Source organism: Schistocerca nitens, chromosome 3 (assembly GCF_023898315.1).
Source record: "Schistocerca nitens isolate TAMUIC-IGC-003100 chromosome 3, iqSchNite1.1, whole genome shotgun sequence".
Classification (NCBI taxonomy): Eukaryota; Metazoa; Arthropoda; class Insecta; order Orthoptera; family Acrididae; genus Schistocerca; species Schistocerca nitens.
In genome coordinates, this window is record NC_064616.1 from 937,674,799 (window position 1) to 937,695,310 (window position 20,512).

The 20,512-nt window shown below is 36.7% G+C and overlaps 1 protein-coding gene across 1 annotated transcript in view; it reads left to right on the top strand.

The window, feature by feature from the left end:
• Nucleotides 1-20,512, top strand: part of LOC126249020 (ATP-dependent helicase brm-like) — a 285,958-nt gene that overhangs the window by 143,878 nt on the left and 121,568 nt on the right. Inside the window, exons 14-15 of the mRNA XM_049950621.1 lie at nt 2,790-2,947; nt 17,768-17,945. Coding sequence (XP_049806578.1) covers nt 2,790-2,947; nt 17,768-17,945 — 336 coding nt within the window. The remainder of the gene's footprint in view (nt 1-2,789; nt 2,948-17,767; nt 17,946-20,512) is intronic.

A 20,512-nucleotide genomic window follows, 5' to 3' on the forward strand; every position in this document is an offset into this window, starting at 1 on the left:
TAGATTCCTTTCAGCTTAAACTGGAGCTCCATACTTAGCAATCATATATATAACTACTCCATCAACCGAAGATTCGTACCTAAGGACTGGACATTTGCACAGGTCACTCCATTACACAAAAGAAGTTGAAGTAAACTGCCAGATTACAGTTCCATGGCACTGACGTCGATTTGCAGTAAGATTTTGAAATATATGCAGTTTTCAAATGTAATGAATTACCTGGAAAATGCTGATCTATTGACACACAGTCAGTTCAGAGTCAGAAAATATCATTTTTGTTTGATGCAACTAGGTCCTCATTCTCATGAAGTAATGAGTGCTATCGACAGGGGGTCTCAAGTTGTTTCCTTATTTCTGGATTTCCAGAAGTATTTTTGTCTGTTCCTCACAAGCAACTTCTAATCAAATTGCATGTCTTTTGAATATTGTCTCAGTTGTGCAACTGGATTCGTGATTTCATGTGACAAAGGCTACAGTGCGTAGTAACTGATGGAAAGACATGAAGTAAAACAGAAGTGATGTCTGATACGCTACAAGGAAGTGTTAGAGGCACTCTGCTGTTCCATATATATGTAAACTATTTAGGAGACAATCTGAGCAGCCCTCGTATATTGTTTGTAGATGATTCTGTTGTCTTCTGTCTAGTAAAGTTGTCAGAAGATCAAAACCAGTTGTAAAATGATTTAGACAAGATATCTGTATGGTGCAAAAAGAGGCATTTCACTGTAAGCGGTAAAAAGTGTAATGTCATCCACATGAGTACTAAAAGGAAAGATTAAATTTTGTTTACATAATAAATCACATAAACCTGAATATTTCAAATGTAACTAAATACCATTATGAACAAATTACTGGAATGATCACATATATAATGTTGTGGGGAAGACGAACCTAAGAGTGTTTTCTGTTGGCAGAGCAATTATAAGATGCAAAAGATGTACTTGAGATACTGCTTAAACGATTCTTATCTTTCTTCTTCTGGAGCATTGCTGTGTGGCATGGAATCCTTAACAGATAGGATTGACAGAGGACATAAAAAAAGTTGAGACTGCAGCTCATTTTGTGTTATTGTGAAATTGGGGAGAGAGTGTTACATATATATGATACGTGAATCAGGGTGGCAATCATTAAATCTAAGGTTTTTTTATTTTTATTTTTTATTTTAATTAAATTAAATTAATTAATTAATTATTATTATTTTTTTTTTTTTACAGTGAACCCTTTTCATGAAATTCCAGTCTCCAACATTCTCCTCCGAATGTGAAAATATTTTGTTGACAACCACCTACGTTGGGAGAAATGATCATTGTGATAAGTGAAATCAGAGCTCGCGCAGAAAAATTTAAGTGTTCGTTTTTCCTGTGTGCCTTTTAATAGGGGAATGGTAGAGAAATAGTGAAGTTGGTTCAGTGAACCCTCTGCAGGCACTTAAATGTGAATTACAGAGTAGTCATGTAGATGTAGGTAACAGGTTCTGTAGTAATAACCATGTGGCCTGGATGCTCAGTGTGACTATGGTTATTATTATCTAAACTTGTTACCTCCAGTAGAACTTGTGATTTGGACTATTACTCCTTGTGTTTGTCTTATTTTTAGACAATTACATTCAAGTTTAGTGTAGATCATGCTCCATAGTCTTGGACAGAGCTTTTTGTACAGTAATTTTCAAAGGATTTTTTTATGTGCATAACTGATTGTGATTGATAGGTGTACTTGCATGATGTAGCTAAACTCCCCATTGTTTTGAACAAATCTTGACAATGTACCCTCTGATGGGTGGTAAATGGTACAAAGAAGATCAGTGACACAGGATACATGATACCAGCATTTATATATACGGAGAACCATCAGTTGTATCATCGAATGACGGCAGTGAAAATTTATGCCTGATGAGATTCAAATCCAGATTTCCCACTTTTCGTGAGCAGTTGCCTTACCATTAGGCTATGCGAGGAAAATTCACAGCCAGACCCAAACTTCCATATGTCATCAACCTTGTGTCTACAACCTATACTCGTACATCCATTATGTATATATTCCTCTATAGGGGAGACATTTTAATCATTCAGATCACGTCCACCACCCCCCTTCCTCCATCTATAACTACATTTCTGTAGTAGTTTTTTCCTCTCTCTTACACATTCAAATTTATTTTTCTGTTGATTTCGCTTTTGATTGGTTTTTCATATTTCATGATTTTTTTTCTTCTGATCAACACAGGCACTGAAATATTGTATTTATCTGCCAGCACTGGGAAAAACACTTGTAATTGAAATGTCTCCCCTGTATGAGAATATACACAATGAATGTGGAGACACATTTGACAACATATGGAAGTATGGATCTGGCTGTGAATTGTTTTTGGCTAGCCTAATGGTAAGGCGACTGCTTGCGATAAGTGGGAAATCCAGGTTTGAGCCCCAGTATGGCATAAATTTTCATTGTCGTCATCCCACTATACAGCTAATGGTTGCCAATAAATCATGAAATATGAAAAAGGAAATCAACAGAAGAATAAATTTGAATGTGTAAGAGAGGAGGAAAAAAAAAACTAGTACAGAAATGTAGTTGTAGGGAGAGGTGGATGTGGTGTAAACATGATTACTGGTGGACCCCTAGAAATAATGATTTGTTGCCTTTGAGTGTATTTTCTTTTAACTGTGGCCATTGTTTCTGTGCTTACCTCATTTAGCCTGTTAATGTTTAGTTGTAAATTTTATTTGTTGAGGAATTATACAATAATAATGAGACTATTTGTGTAGTTTAATTTATTTATTTACTTTTTACAGGGTTTGGAATGGCTTGTGTCTCTGTACAACAACAGCCTGAATGGTATATTAGCTGATGAAATGGGTTTGGGAAAAACAATACAAACAATAGCATTAATAACATATTTGATGGAGAAAAAGGAAGTTCATGGACCGTTTCTTATTATTGTCCCACTTTCGTAAGTATATTATACTGTGGTTTGATACTCTTTCCCATATACAGCAAACTCCCAATTGTAAGGGAGCCGATTATCTGGATTGTTGATTATTCCGTATAGTTCAGTGATTTCTGAAAAAATAAAAATGTGAAGCATGAAGTATTCCGTTGCTATATGGATATTTTGTTTAAAATACACTATGATGCATGTGACTCATCTTTTATTTCTGGAAAATGATACATGTCCCAGTCCGACTCTTGGACATCTCTGAAATATATTTTCTTTGTTTCCCATTTCATCTTCAGATAACTGTAACATATCTGTGACCAGTTTCTAGTCTACATGACTGCCTTTCTCCTTCCATATGAACTCAATGTTGACAATTACCAACTTACGTAAAGCTGATAGTAAAAGAAAATGATTTAGGATTTCCTCTGGTATGGTGCCCTTCAGAATTTTTGTTGTTTTATGATACAAAATGAAAATGCACTGTTAAACATCACGAGTAGAAATAAATTGTTGATCATACTTTTCCTTTCCCTGTGCTCATTGCAGTCCAAGATGTTTATAAGGGTTGGGACAACACGATGATGTTGACAGTAGCTTGACTGTGGAAGAAAATAGCAACACCATCCACAGAAAGTAGTTTTTGAGGTCATAGTAGTGACGAGTGTATTACTATTATTTTTCTGACTGATTTTGTAAAGCGAATTTGTGGTAGTGAAAACATAAACAGTGATTCATGTGAACTGGCATTTGAGCAGTTAAGTGCCACAGATGTAGCGAACAAATTGTGCTTTGTAGAGGAAGAGTGAGGGGAATGTGTTATCATGCACACTCAGGCACAGAAATGTGTTGTGCTGTTATTAGAGCATATAGGGCAAAATTTGATTGACTGAACCAATGTTTTGACACTCTGAAAAATGAGCACTGTTGTTAGAGAAAAAGGAATGGAAAACAGAGACAGAATAAGTTGGATGATTATTTCCTGAAAGTGAACTGAAGGCAAGTGATACAAAATACAGCGTGTTCAGAGTGTAAATATTGGAAATAAATTGTCAGTTTTTGCCAAGTAGTGTTAACTACTGTAGTGGGCTTTCAAATATGACCTGTAGCATGTTTTGTGAAGACAGTAAATTTTAATATCTGATATAAACTTGTATTTTTGGTTATCCATGGTTTTTTGTTATCTTTTTAATCCTGGCTCTGCATTAACCTGGATAACTGGGAGCTTTCTGTATGTCATGTATTCAGTGGTTGTTTTTGTCTCCTTTTTGTAGTGATACATTGCCTGTCTTCCATATTTCTTGCTACTGTGTCATTCACACACAGACTAAGAAGTGTACTAACAAATATGAAAGGTGGCTATTGACCTGTGGCAGTATAAAACATGAAGGCTGTGGCTTCCATTTATTGCATCTGATTCCTTCTCAGTTACTTTTTTATGCTTATTAAATAAATTAATAAACTATGTAAGGTTTTTAACTTTTTTATTGCTATCCACACTGTCATTCCTCAGTTTACACTCTCTCCTCCGCTCTCTCATCCCATTTGCACTCTTATGCTGCTGTGTTATTCTTTACCAATACCTAAGCCTGTCTGTTTCTGAACACTTGTTTTTTTCCCCAATGTTTTTCTAATTTGTTGTCAAAGATGCCATTTCATTCCCATCTGATGGTTCCTAATATGATAGTAACAAACATTTTCATTATGGCAAGATCACATCAGTTTTTCTACATTCATGTATTCTCCAAATAAATTTATATCAGGGATCCACTGAAGTACTGTTCCAACATCTTGAACAATAGCTTTCCAACCTGTAATTGCTGATCTATGTTCTTTTCTTGGTCCATAGGTAACATGTGCTTCACAAAAACTGTAAAAACTCAAAGATGTAAATGTTTATACATTCATCTGTACAAGTTTGTTTACAGACTGAATGAATGTTTCACACTGCAGTAGGGCATACATTGTAATGAAACTTCCGAACTAATTAAAGTAATGTGATCGACTGGTACAGCTTGTGATACAACTAAGAGTTCCAGGCTGCTGTTGGGTCATTAACCACCCTCCATAAATTATGTTCTTCACATCATTTGAATGCTCTTGGCTAATGAAGACAAGCATAGGAGGAGTTAAATTTAGCAAACTGTGTGCATGGTTTCAAGTGTCTTATAATACTTACCATTGGAGTTTACCTGTGACTTATTTTGATTGTTGAGAAATTGTTTTTTTTTAGATACTCTCCAGTTGATGCTTGTGCATTTTTACATGTCTTTCATATGAATTCTAAGTTTTCCACAACTTCTCTTAACTTCCTTTAACACACACTGCAAGCCAATCATTAACATTCTAGACTAAGTCCATATGAACAGTCTGTATTATTAAACAGTCACCACCTGGTCACCCAATTTCAGTTGCAGGTTTCCTGTGGAGTAGCTTTCAGGGAGAGCCCAAATTTGATTTTGATTTTTCAGTATTTCATATAACTGTTGACCAAATTTAAAATGCTATATAATGTATTCATTAAGGGGGCGTAGTCTAACATTAAAGGTTTAACACAATAAGGCAAGTATGAAAGTTTGAAACTTGTGTACATGTCTTGAGGCAGTTGAGCTCATGGTGCGTGTATTATGCAGGCTCTATTCAACCAGTATTTGAGAACTAGAGAACTTGGCAACTTCTGATGGACTTTACACACTATTTCAAACCTTTTTTAAACTTTTTCTTGCAGAGACATCACTCACAATAGTGAAAGGAAAAAGTTAATCTCTTACTGCATTTTTGTTCTTCATGCAGTAAAACTTCAGCATTAGGCATAATGGAATAATTTAGTAGTTCACATTTTGCAGACAGTATCTGCATATACCTCTGAGTGTACCTGCTAAATTATATTGGTGTATCTCATATAGTTCTCGAGATACACATGATAAACATTTGGATACATGAAAAACTAGCTTTTTGTAGAACAATGCAAATTACTAATACTGTAAGTGTCAAACTCAACATTTTAATGTGTTTAATACATGGGAGTTAAATCATTTTAAAAAACTGGGGGGGGGGGGGGGGGATGGATGGATATTGTTGTGGGTCAGGAAGAGTCATTTACAATGTAAGTCTCTCTGACTGACAGTAAGTGTCAACTTTGATGTAGCTTCAGATACTAACCACAGCTGACCGTGCACTGTTACGGTCAGTTAGTACTCTGTGGATATAGTCCCTATAGATTAAACAGCAGTACTTACTTACTGTCACAAGACTGGAATGACAATGTCAAATATTGTTGTAAGTAGTTTAAGTGGTGATGGTCACACTCATAGAACAAAACTGTGTCAGTCTCGTCAAGTAGTTTTGCCAAGAATATTTAATGTAATGTGTTTCCATATCAGTCCATCAGTGGTGGCTTGACTACTCTGTTCGCTGTGAAATTTTTTTAAAGTGTCAAAATCCATTGTTCACGTGTTTGTGATTGTGCTCCCATAATCGGTTATGTGTTTAACCTCACCACACTTACTTTTGTTGTTAGATTTTGCTACCATGTTTGTTGTTGTTGTTGTTATTATTATTGTTCTTGTTGTTGTTGTTGTTGTTGTTCATTTTTGTGATAAATTTTTCTTGGTAGATTCATCACTTCAGTCATTTGAGCAAATACTGAGTATCATAAAGTATCTCTCTGTGAATAAATGCTTGTGTTATTATACAGGTTGTTTAACAAGAAGCGTTCTGTATTCTTACAGGAAGTGCTACTAGTGAAAACTAGAAAAAGGTCATATAGATGTACACTGAGGAAAAAATATTTGTTGAAATAGGATTCAATCTGTCCTATGATAACCATCTGTCTGTTGACGCTACAGGAGGTGTTGAATGTGGTTACAACTCATTCTTACACATCCATCAGCCCCCTTCCTCAAAGAATCACAAACTTTAGTTCACACATCTGGTTACCCTCCTCTTTCAGTACATGCATATTGTTAATGGATGTGGAATACTCCAATTCCTTTAAAATATTGCTAGAGCTAGAAATCTTAATGGATTAAGATCAGGTTAACTGCGAAGCCATGCTACTGGACCCCCTTGGCCAATCTGTTACTCATTAAAAATTAATGCTAGTACTGTACTGTTCAATGAAGCATAGAGTATGAGATGTAGCCTCACTGTGCATGAACCACTTTCATTGTCTTCTGTAAGGGTAGTGTTCTGTAGTAACGTGGAAATTTGTTGCACATAAAACTGATGAGAAGAAATAGCACTTGTTAATTTGTCTTGTGAAGTGTTTGATCCTATGAGTCTGCCATTATCAGTTCTTGCCTACATATTGATAGTAATGTGATCTTGATGCTTTGCTTTCATGATCACTCAAGGATTTACATAGCTGTTGTTGTACTTTATTATCCCACTTTATGTCAATACCGCCTTTTCCATAAATAGAATTCCAACTGTGAACTGTGGATCTTCACTGCTCCATGTTGGAATTCATTTGCAGAACTTTAAGCTGGTCTGAGAGCTACAGGAGCTGTGGGTAAAGTAACTCCTCGTCCAGAATTGTTTTCAGAAGCTCCTTGTTGCAAATAATCACAGAGCTGCTTGTGACATCACAGGAGTTTGGCTGTTACTTCAAATGTTGACACTCCCCAGGTCATTCCACGTCAAGTCATCCAGGCCATGGCACCCATTATCTAGTTGTAAACTGAGATTTTGTGTAATGCTTTTGTATCTAATATAATGAACTTTTGCCAATTTTTATTGCTTTATATACATTCTGTTGGTAGAAATTACTGAAAGTTTGATGCAACATATTACTTCAAAGCAAACTAAAAATTTGAAAACTGGGTGCAGTTTTTAAACAAAATATAGTATGCTGACAGTCTTTTTCCTGAATATCCTTTCGGATATGTAGTTTCTGAAAACATGTTAGAATTGTCCAATTAAATTTTTGTAAATTAATTTCATTTAATTTTATTGTTAAATTAGAATTGCCCCCCTCCCCCCTGGAAAGTGATCTACAAATAATAAAGTTTCATCACAGAAAAAATCAGTTTTGAGAAATGAATGGCACTGGGGGGAAAAATTAATTTACAATTACTACCCAAGAGACATTAAAAACATAAGTGCACATAACAATATCGAAATTGAACAAAAATTGCAGTATATGAAACGAAATTACATATTATAAAATGTAGGGCAACTTGTACATTACGATGTATGAACACATTCTTACCTCTGCCATAACCAAATTAACTCAATGTAAAAATGCATAGCATTTGGTTTATAATATTTAAGCATTTTGTCAAAAGCCAATATTGTCAACACGGCACCAAATGCTGGTGCTGCAATATGCATTCAAGTTGATTTGAAACTACCCATGTGAAAGACACTTTGATGCATGGATAATATTTTTTTGCATGAGAACTACTTTTCTTCCACCAACTTTGAGGACTCTTTGCTCAGAGAATAATTACGACCTGTTGCTGTTGTGATATCAACTTCACACAGACTATAAAGAAACATCACAAACATCATTATCAGGCCAATAGAAGGATAGAGATGGTCCATGAGGATGCATGAACCTTACTGTAACATCTCCTTCTTCACAGTTCACCTTCTCAACAATTACCAAATACCAAGAAGAGTCACATGCACATGCAACATAGCAGTTGGGCTGTACAGTGTGTTCTGGCATTTGTGGTGGAAGTGCATCTGAGAAATCATGCACAGTACTAAAATCTGTATCACAGCTCAGCCTTTTTGCACCAATCTTGGTTAGTGATATTGGCACAATGTGATACATACATCATGTTGCAGGAATTGTTTTTGCACTTGTGAAGTGCTCAGAAAGATAATGTCCAACTTGTACCATTTCATCTTTTGAAACAAAGAGAATTAAAAGACCTTGCAGGTTCTCATGACAGAATTCAAATGCCTGTGAAGCTGTAAGTATTTGATCTTTATAAACTCTTTGCAAACTTGTTTTTGTGACAAGTCTTTTAACAATGCCACCAATACCATCACAAGGAGATTTGCCATGGCTGGTAGCAAAAAAGACCAGCTGCACTTTATGTTGAAGTCGTGTTCATGGTAGCAGATATTTCTGAAATTCTTACAATTTTTATATTGTGCATCACAACCATCAGTGAAATATTCAGCATACGCAAGATGAATTTCTGAAAATTCACATTTAAAAAAATTTAATACAGTCTTCTGAGTCTGGTACACCAAGGCAACATCATGTTCGAGATCATCAGAAACAATACAAATACTTTTTGCATGCAACTGTTTGTCCTTTTTGTGATATGTGTGGCCAGTGTGAAGAGTGCAGCTGACATTGTTCCAATGGTACCCCTGTACTTCATCTTGAACAACAAAATTGAGATTTTCACTGAAATCCATTAAAATTAACACTGATACGTCATCAAGTTTTTCCTTCTTCATTTTCGGTTATCAGATTGTGATTGAGAAATAAGAGTGTGGAGTACGTTTTCAATTTCCTTAATTAATGTGTCACAGAATTCTGATAGAGATGTGAATCAAACACTTAGTCAATCTATCAGTTGATACCCATTGACTGTACTGAACCATCTCATCAGGATCATAGTATTTATTTCATTTTCTAAGTGGATTTGAAGCAATGAACTGGTGGGGCATTTTTCACACAGTCGAAGCATACAGGCTCGGTTATTTATATTACATGTATTATTTGAATTAGATCTTGGTATGTTTCTTTAATAGAAATAGAATTTAGAAGCAATTTAACGCTTTGGTGGTAAATGCACACACCTACAGTATGAGTTCCTGATGATCCTGCAAGTATACACTGTTTTGGTCGAAGAGAAGCAAATTTTGAGAATCCTACTTTGTCTTCAGGATACTTTGTAATAGAGAGAATACAGTTCAGTCAAATTACTTAAAACAAGTCGCTTTTGTTTGTATGTATTTTTGCTGGTGCTCACTTTGTCTTTTTTCTGAGGCATTATTCTTGTGTTTTCATCATCCAAATAAAAACTCTCTACTGTTTGCACTGTATCGTGTTGCAGTGTCTTTCCTCTTTTCTGCTTAACCATTGATAAAATACCCTTCTCCATTAAAAGAGCTCTTGCTTGTTGTACCAAATATTTAGAAACCTGAAATTTCGAACTGACTTTCTGTCGAGACCAAGTTGGCGACACAAGAGTAAGTAACTGATTTTTTCCAGGATTATTTGCATATTCATTCTGTTTGATTTCGTTCATGAGTTCATCATGATGTTTTGCCTTTTCTTCCAGTTCTGTTAAATCACTGTCAGGGATTGTGCTTGCATCAGCAGCCAGCTCAACTTGATATGTTCATGAAATTTTAGTTTTCAGAGTCCCAGCTGCTGATTCCAATTTTCGTTTGGCTGCTACCTACCGACTATACTGAGCAACTGAATGCAGCTTTGCAAGAGATACTCCTAAGCTAGTATTGAGCACAGATTTTTCAGGAGTCTGCACCTTCACATTATGTCATTTATATAGTCTGGTGGTGAATCGTCATTTGCTTGTTTTTCGTTCATAATTTGATACAGGTTGGGCACATTTTTCTCCCCAGGAATAATGCTAAAACTTCTCATTTTGAAGGTCTTTGCCTTTTCTAAACTAATTTCACGCAATCCAGATGAAACAGATCATCTATGGTGCTTTAAGGGATTACAGCAAATTTTCTTATGCAGAGTGAATCTGTGCAGGTACCTGTCTTTGTGTTTAACACACACACACATGAAAAACTTAAATCACAGTACGAATGACTGTTGCTTCACCATAATAAAAGTTCTTGTTCTTCACTGGTCAGTTCATTCACACAAGTCAGTGCATTATCACATATATCTTGCAGATACTGTCCAAGAAAACACTGCCTACTTCTTCTTTCTATACTGCTTAAGTCATAAAACCAATATTTGTTGTAAATAATTCAAAAGATGATTGGTGTAACCTAAAAAGTAATTAAGTAATGAAAAATCATCCTAACCCATTGTTTCATTACAGAAGTATTGCACATAAGTGGGCTTACTTTTGTTTTGGAATGAATAGTTAAAAACTGCAACAATTGAATTTTTAACCAGTAATTGACTCTGGGTACAACTCATTACAAGAGCTCAGAACTGCATGCTCATTGAACACATGACACAAAACAAAGGAACTAGATGATGCAATACATGTAGTGGCGATAAAACATATGATTTATTCCTAGGGAAATCCTGTGCAGCCAACTTCAGCAATTTAGTGGTGACATGGTAATCATGAATTAGCAACTTCAATATTTCTTTTACAATAATATTATTTTTCGCGCTTCCCATTATTTCTACAAATTGATTCTTTCTATTTTGTATAGTCCATGTAGCCTCAATGCTGTTGAAGTAGAAGTCCGCTATGTTCAATTATGGGTTACTATGTGCTGCTTGTCTGTGCCAGAGGCTAAGTCTGTGACTCTGTCTCGGGGACACGCTGGAACTCCACGCCATACAGACTCGAAGCAACTGGCGTAACAGGATCGAACTGGCTAAACTGGTCCTCCAATCCGTCCGTGGTGGCAATCCTAAATACTGGCGACTGAGAGGGCGTTGGTAGCATGTTTCCAGTGAGTCTTGTCGTTGGCCTCTATCGATACTCTTGTAACCTCTATGCCACATGGTGTGCTGGTGCCAGCATACACCAGCACAAAACAAGTCAAGCTGTAGTGCTGGTGCAACTTAGTCAGCTAGGACAATGTAGCCTTACGGATGTATGTATGTACAAGTATGTATGTATGTATGTATGTATGTATGTATGTGTATTGTGTTAGTTTGGAAGGAGGATTCTTCCTAAAGGTTAGCTATGGTCTCAGAGTATTTAAATGGGTAGACATAAATGTTATGAGGGAATAAGGGTTCTTGTGTTAATGCTAATTAACAAACGAAAGGTAGTAACAATTGCTACTTACCATGCAATATGCAAAGCCTTCTTTATCGTTGATAGACAGGCTGTTTCAGATGTTATGAAGTACATATCCCTTTTTGAAATCAAAGAGGTACTTAAGATAGGTGCCACATTGATTTGATATAACAGAAATAAATTTCAGACGTATTATGTTATTGTTTCTGTTTCATATAATATTATTCATATTTGAGTGAGGTACATGTTCTGTAGCTCGTTTGACTGATCCTTTCATCAAAATGATGTGGAATAAGTCAGTTTATAGGATATTAATACATGATCATTGTTATCACTAATGAACATGTAATGTTTTAGTCCTATTCACACAAATACACTTAAAAAAACCCTAGGCTTTTTTTACAGGCTACCAGTTTTTTAAATAAAAAATTCTCCTTGAAATAGTAGGAGTTGTCCAGAAGAAACAATTTTAAGTTAGATATAAAACTGTCAGACATTTTACGTTATTGGGGAAATGATCACAAATTTTGGTTGCTGCAAGTTGAACTCCTTTGTGAGCCATTGGCAACATCAATAATGGATAATAAAGACCATATTTTCTTTTAGTGTTGGTGGTATGCACATCGTTGTTCTTCTCAAATTGTGATGGGTTATTTATGATGATTTCATTGGTGACTATATGTATCTTGATGGTGCAGTTAAAATGCCTAATTCCCTGAAGAAGTGCCTACATGATGACCATGGGTGAACATCACATATTTTCTTACTGCTGAGAGCCTAGGGGGAGGGGGGGGGGCAATGAACCCCCCCCCCCCCCCCAGGGCCTGTGTTCAGTGACACCAGGGTATAATATACATACACTGAGGGGTTGTAGTGTTAGTAATTCATTTATCAAGATCATTGGTGATCAGGTGGCACTCGGGAGGCCTGTCTGTGCACCCTGTGTTCTGACTCTGTAGGCAGTAACTGTGCTCAGTTTAGTGGTGAACAATGTTTGCAACATTGAATCTGGGGTACAATAATCCACTGTTATGTACTGCTGTTGAACAGCTTCATCCCTGGGAATGGGGTTGCATTGTGCGCCTGTGGGAAGCTGTATGGACATGTCAATGGATTGCTGTGCATGGTGGGCACGGTGTATTGACGATGTGTCGCTGCTTTCACCATTGGTCTGTGGAACATTCCCATACCTGTAGACCAGGTTCCACCCGTTGAGATTGACACACTGTGTGAGCATTGGTGGCTGATTGAACATCATTGGGGACAAAATCTGGACACCAATTGCACCTGCTGCGTTATCAGGGACCATTAGGTACCATCTGCTTCAAGCAGGATTGAGATCTGTGTGCCTCTGGTCAGGCTGCTGCAGACATCATGACACTGCCAAGCATGTTTATTCTGGTGTCATGAAAGTGTTGACTGGAGAGTAGAATTATACACTACTGGCCATTAAAATTGCTGCACCACGAAGATGACATGCTACAGACGCGAAATTTAACCAACAGGAAGAAGAGGCTGTGATATGCAAGTGATTAGCTTTTCAGAGCATTCACACAAGGTTGGCGCCGGTAGCGACACCTACAACGTGCGGACATGAGGAAAGTTTCCAACCGAGTTCTCATACACAAACAGCAGTTGACCAGCGTTGCCTGGTCAAACGTTGTTGTGATGCCTCGTGTAAGGAGGAGAAATGCGTACCATCACGTTTCCGACTTTGATAAAGGTCGGATTGTAGCCTATCGCGATTACGGTTTATCGTATCACGACATTGCTGCTCGCGTTGGTCGAGATCCAATGACTGTTAGCAGAATATGGAATCGGTGGGTTCAGGAGGGTAATACAGAATGCCGTGCTGGATCCCAACGGCCTCGTATCACTAGCAGTCGAGATGACAGGCATCTTATCCACATGGCTGTGACGGATTGTGCAGCCACTTCTAGATCCCTGAGTCAACAGATGCGGACGTTTGCAAGACAACAACCATCTGTACGAACAGTTCGACGACGTTTGCAGCAGCATGGACTATTAGCTCTGAGACCGTGGCTGCGGTTACCCCTGACTCTGCATCACAGACAGGAGTGCCTGAGATGGTATACTCAACAATGAACCTGGGTGCACGAATGGCAAAACGTCATTTTTTCGGATGAATCCAGGTTCTGTTTACAGCATCAGGATGGTCGCATCCGTGTTTGGCGACGTCGCGGTGAACGCACATTGGAAGCGTGTATTCGTCATCGCCATACTGGCGTATCACCCGTCGTGATGGTATGGGGTGCCATTGGTTACACTTCTCGGTCACCTCTTGTCCGCATTGACGGCACTTTGAACAGTGGACATTACATTTCAGATATGTTATGACCCGTGGCTCTACCCTTCATTCGATCCCTGCGAATACCTACATTTCAGCAGGATGATGCACGACCACATGTTGCAGGTCCTCTACGGGCCTTTCTGGATACAGAAAATGTTCAACTGCTGCCCTGGCCAGCACATTCTCCAGATCGCTCACCAATTGAAAACGTCTGGTCAATGGTGGCCAAGCAACTAGCTCGTCACAATACGCCAGTCACTACTCTTGATGAACTGTGGTATCGTGTTGAAGCTGCATGGGCAGCTGTACCTGTACACGCCATCCAAGCTCTGTTTGACTCGATGCCCAGGCGTATCATGGGAGTTATTAGGGCCAGAGGTGGTGGTTTTGGGTACTGATTTCTCAGGATCTATGCACCCAAATTGCGTTTAAATGTAATCACATGTCTGTTCTAGTATCATATATTTGTCCAATGAATACCCATTTATCATCTGCATTTCTTCTTGATGTAGCAATTTTAATGGTCAATAGTGTACTTTGATGTCTTCAGTGATTAGAGTAGGTTCTGTCTGCATGCAAGTGATGGATGTAAATGTGTATGGCATAGACCTGGTGAGCTGCCTATTCCAGAGTGCATTCACTCACAACACAAAGGTCCCATCTCAGGCTTCATGGTGTGGGGAACTGTCATGTACAACTCGTAGTCACATTTGGTGTTTCTGCTGGGTAAAGTAACCACTACACTGCATAGGTAATTATCCACATGCCATTGCCATATCTTTTATAGGAAGGTGGTGCTCTTTTTCAGCAGGACAGTGCACGTCCATATACAGATCTGTGAAGAAATTTGCTTTCATTGTGTAAAACTACTGCCCCAGCCAGCTAGACTATCAGATCTCTCTTACCAATTGTATACATACGGGATATGATGAACTTACTCATTCTCCAAGGCTTGCAAGAATCAGTGCTGAATTACAAAAAAAGACAAGAGATGCTTGGGACAGTCCATTGCAGGATGCCCCTGGCACCCTTATGGTCATTTGCACGTGAGAATACAAACCTGTGTTGTCGCAAGAGGGTGGGTATACTGTGTATTGATTTGACTGTTGGGGCACCAATTACTGTGACGTGTGTTTCGTTTGGTCTGAATTTTTTTATCATATATTCCTGCAGTGATGAAGTACCTGTCACTTCACTTGTCATTAAAATGACCTTGTCCTTGAGCTTATTGAATTTTTTTTCTGGCAGTGTGTGTCACGAGGTTGATTCTTGTTTCCAAGACTAGCAATTATATGGTTAGAAAAAGTCACTAAACATAATGCTTAAGCAGTTCAGTAATTTGCTTCTTTTCATCAATATGTACAACCAAAAATTTGGAGCTTTCTACCCTGCTTACTGACTCATTTTCATTTGTTATATCAATTTTGTGTATGACTCAATTTTTTATGCAGTACTGAATATAGTATGGTTACTCAAAATCAAGGGAGAGTCCATTTTAACAGAATCAACAAATAATTGTTTGAAAAGCATCATTAACAGTCTGTTCTGATGCTTTCTCTCTAATGGGATTTATTGTAACACTTGTATTGTTTGCAAAAAGTACCAATTCTGCTTGAATGTTAAGTGGAAAGTCATTCACATTTATGAGGAATGTGAGTGGACAGATTATTGAATCCTGTTGGACCCCCACTGTAATTTCTCACCAATCAATAAAATTTTATATGTTTGAAACATAGTCTTAATTACCCAGCACAACTTCTTCCAGTCTGTTGTTAAGTATGGTTCAAACTGATCATGTGTAAAGCCCTCTATTTCATAAAAGGTAAGTTTTCTACAAGAGTAACGTGATCTATGCAATCAAACACATTGGAATGATCACAAAAAATAGCAACTGGTGCTATTTTAATATTTCAGAATTGTAATATTTTGAGAGTGAATGTATAAATAGCATTCTCAGTTGAACAGCCCTTCTATAATTCGAACTGTAATCTGCTAAGTGAATTGTTTCTACTTAAATGTGTGTCTACTCTTCAGTACATTACTTTTTCAAATGTTCTAGAAAAATAGTCAGTAAGAAAATTGGACAGTAATTATTTGCGTCTTTCCTGTCAACTTTCTTATGAAGGGGTTCAACAGTCACATATTTTTATCTCTGGAAAGATTCCATGTGCTAGTGAAGCCATACATATATCACTAAGGCCATTACTTATTAAGTTGAGAAACTTGTAAGAATTCTTCAAAATTCCATTGTCATATGAAGTTTTGTGTTTTAAATTTTTTACAATTCTGTTAAATTTCAGTGAAGGTGATTGGTGTCAGTTCTGGTTACTCAGTTTTGTAGAATGACATTTTAATATGTTCTTGTGCTTCTTCAACTGAACCATTTAATCCTATTTTTGCTACTACATTTAGAAAGCGATTGTTAAAAAATTTTGCAACTTGTGAATTATCAGCAACAACATTGTCATTTAGTTTAATTGTTGTATCTTGTACACTGATGGGTTGTCCTGTCTCCTGTTTCACAGTTTGCATATATTTTCAATCCTATTACTTCCTGTGAGACAAGCATATTTCTGGAAATTGTAATTACTTCCCTTTAAAATATTATAGTATTTTTTTGTAGAATCAAAGTAATACTGTATCTTGACTTAACTCTGGCCTCTATATAAATTTCCCTTTCAATCTTACATGAAATGTTCATACCTTTCATTAACAGTGACTTACTAGTTTTTTAATGGACTTTCTGGATAATTTTGGAGGAAAGCTGCTTTCAAATCTTGTCGCAAATTTAGTATGGAATATATCAAATATCACATTAGCTCCTCTTTCTGTGTATACCTCATCCCATACCACCTCTTTAACTTATTCTTAAAACATTGTATCCAGTTCTCAGTGATAATCCTTGCTGCTTTGTGTGAATCTACATCAGGGCTTTAAGGTGCTCTATTGTTTATTATCGTTAATTGTGCATCACGATCTGATATTCCATTAACAATTTGGTATACATTAGTTGTTTCAGTCTGGGCACTGTCTGTAAAAATATTATCAATCGGGCTGCATGCTTTTTGGGAAACGAACTACTGAAACAGCCAAATAATGATCCCAGTTCATTTTTCCAGCCAGAATCTTTTAAAAAATATAAATAGAAGTCTTCACAAACTACTAACTGTTTTTTGTTCCCTGACAACTAGCTCAATATTGCACCTAGACTTCTCACAGATGGCTGAAAGTTTCCAGGAGGGAATCTGTAGACAGTTAAAATTTGAAGAGAAGTATTCTGCAGTAACAACTCCCAAGCACATGATTCCATGTTCTGATCTACACAAAAACTGCTTGTTTCATTATTATTTTTGGATTCGGGAGGACGACGGTTCAATCCCGCGTCCGGCCATCCTGATTTAGGTTTTCCGTGATTTCCCTAAATCACTCCAGGCAAATGCCGGGATGGTTCCTCCGAAAGGGCACGGCCAACTTCCTTCCCCATCCTTCCCTAATCCGATGAGACCGATGACCACGCTGTCTGGTCTCCTTCCCCAAAACCAACCAACCAACCATTATTTTTGACTTTGTGTCCAATTTCATATTTGTTAATGTTGGTGTTCAAATTGTAACTACATAGCCTCTGATGTACCATTGTATTTTCTAAAGCACGCTGTCAAATTGGGTGCTAGAATTCGAGAAGTGGGCACCATCAGTGTGTGTGGTAGCATACAAAGGATCCCCTTCCATTCGACGCAGTCTGCAGACCAAAATGCGAACTTCAAGATTTAATGTACTGCTAACAACCTATGAATACATAATAAAAGATAAATCAGTTCTTTCAAAGGTAATTATTTTTTAATTTGCATTTGTTAAATTATTATATATTTAAAAATTAGAACTTCACTTGATTGACAGAAAAGATTTTTATGGATTTTATCAAATGTTTTATTTATACCAGTCTCTATTTTGGTTTGTCTTATTGTCTCCATTATTGAATGAACAAATTGTAACAGCACAATATCATTACCTCTGTTGACTACTGATTCAACCTTTATTTTTGAACTTAAATGAAAATGTTGAAATTGCAAGGAAAGTAACAGCAGCTCATGTGGTTTTCAAGCTGCTGTTGCAACACATCAAATGGCAGGATGCATAGCTAATAATTTTATCGATACATTGAATGAGCGACATTTACATGTTTCTTTCTAGGCATCATTCTCAGTTTTTTTCTGTATAGACGTGGAATTAAATGAGGTTGGAAAATGATATCATGATGGTTGCCATTAGTTTTGAGAGGTGGTAATAATGTTGGCTGTAATCATCTTTCAGTTTTAATTTTTGTACAGCCGTTTGCAGTTTGTGCAGTTCTTGTATCCTTTTCTTTGTTAGCAACAAAACTCATTTTGTTGTTGTAACAAATTATCTTTGATTGGATTCCAGTGTTGTTAATTTCCTCTCTTACTTCCACGACTGCTTCTGTTTCTATGAGGGAATTTTAATACTAGAATATGTTTTCTACATTTCATGGTCATTTTATGACATAAAACCAATTATTGCTTGTGTTTGTACAAGGCACACATACACATACACACAAAATAACTGTAAGCAATAAGGAGACAAACAGAGACCTGCACAGCTGCCTACATCGAAGTAGGAATGGTCATTATAGTGAGGGGCTATCAGAACGAATGGAGCACCAGTGATGATAATTAAGTTCACAAAGCTAAATGTATCTGTTTAGCAATAGAGAGATACATGGTACGTATACATGAAGACAGTCTTTCCTTTGTTTCATCTTACTGACTGAGGCTATTTTACAGTTGACGCAAATCTGTTAGACTTGTTTAACAAGAGATAACATCATAAAATAGTGTTAAAAACTTTACAGTAACATGTTCTTCATTATTATTATTTCTTCGTATCAACTGAAAACTGTTAATTGTCAACAGTCATTTTTTATCAGGAAAAGATGTACATGTCAGAGTGATTTTTTGTAAGTGAATGAGTGGTTACCCTGGTGACAGGAGTAACTAAGTAAATATTGTCATTATAAGTTAGTTATTGCCTAATAGATTGTCAGATACTAACCTAAGTGTTGAGTTTTCATGTTGACTGTGTACAAATGGGATTGTTAAGCATCCTGCCCTGAAAAATATTGTATGTAAATGTCATGAAATGAGATTGCTTGGACCTATGGTGGAGTTCATGCAGTTACATTGATATTAACATAGATTTTGATTTCTAATAATATGTTGAGTAGGGTGCCTTTTTCTTTGCTGTGTAAAATTTTTAAGGGGCTCCGGAATGGCCTATACTCGCAATGTTAAAATAACGCTTATAAATCACATCTTTCCTCACAAAGTATTTGAGGTAGGAAGTTGAACTTTTTACAGATTATTTATTGGAATATGGGCTACAACTTAACACAGGGATTTTACAATATTTTAGTTCAGTTATTAAAGATGATTTTTTTTCAATTGTAATGAAAATTCACAACATTTTTTTGCAATTTTTTATTTATATATTCAAAAATATGCAGTTTTTTGGAAAAAGGCTGTGTTAAATTATGCAGAAGGTACTGTGTAACATCTACTGAAAGTTTGAAACAAATATGTTTGGAAGATCCTTAGAAAACATGTAATTAGTATGAGAAAATAAAAGTTTTGGGAATCGAGCGACAACTTTTTAGTGCATTCCAGGTCCATAGGATGGATTATCTTCATCCTCTGCAAACTCCTCCTCCAGCTTCCTCTTGTTCCTCCTCCTGTTTACTCTTGCTTGTATTTCTAGATTCTTTACAGCCCTGTCTGCAGCCCGAAGGCGTTCCTTGTCTAAAGCAAGCATCGCTCGTACCATGTTAGAACCTATCTTCATTCCCATATTTCTAAATACCTTTGGCTTTCCAACATTTCTCCTTTTCTTAAAAGCCTTCAGAGGATTTCTAATAACTTTACTTTTACTCATTATTATACTTCAACAGAACAGAGACTCAAGAAACAGAATTAATTACGAATATTTTCGAGATAACTACAGAGTAAATAAACATGAAACAATCGACAATCACACCAGCGATATATATTGAACCATCACAGGTTAGCCACAACACATACTTTATCTCACATCACTAAAATGTACCTAATGAACACGGACGTTAATAATAACACCATTTGACAGCAGTTTAACAGCGCCACAGTGGGTCACGCCCATGTAGAACACATTTCAAAAAAAATTTAAAAATAGTTGTAGTCTTCAGAATTGAATAAATTATATATCTATTAAAAGGTAATAGTCTGCAGATTCAGAAAACGCAAAAAAGTAAAAATTGAACATTTCATGATTTTGAGCCTTTCCGGAGCCCCTTAAATCCATTCGTAGTGTATCCTGTGACGATGATGTAGCAGCCGTTTGCTG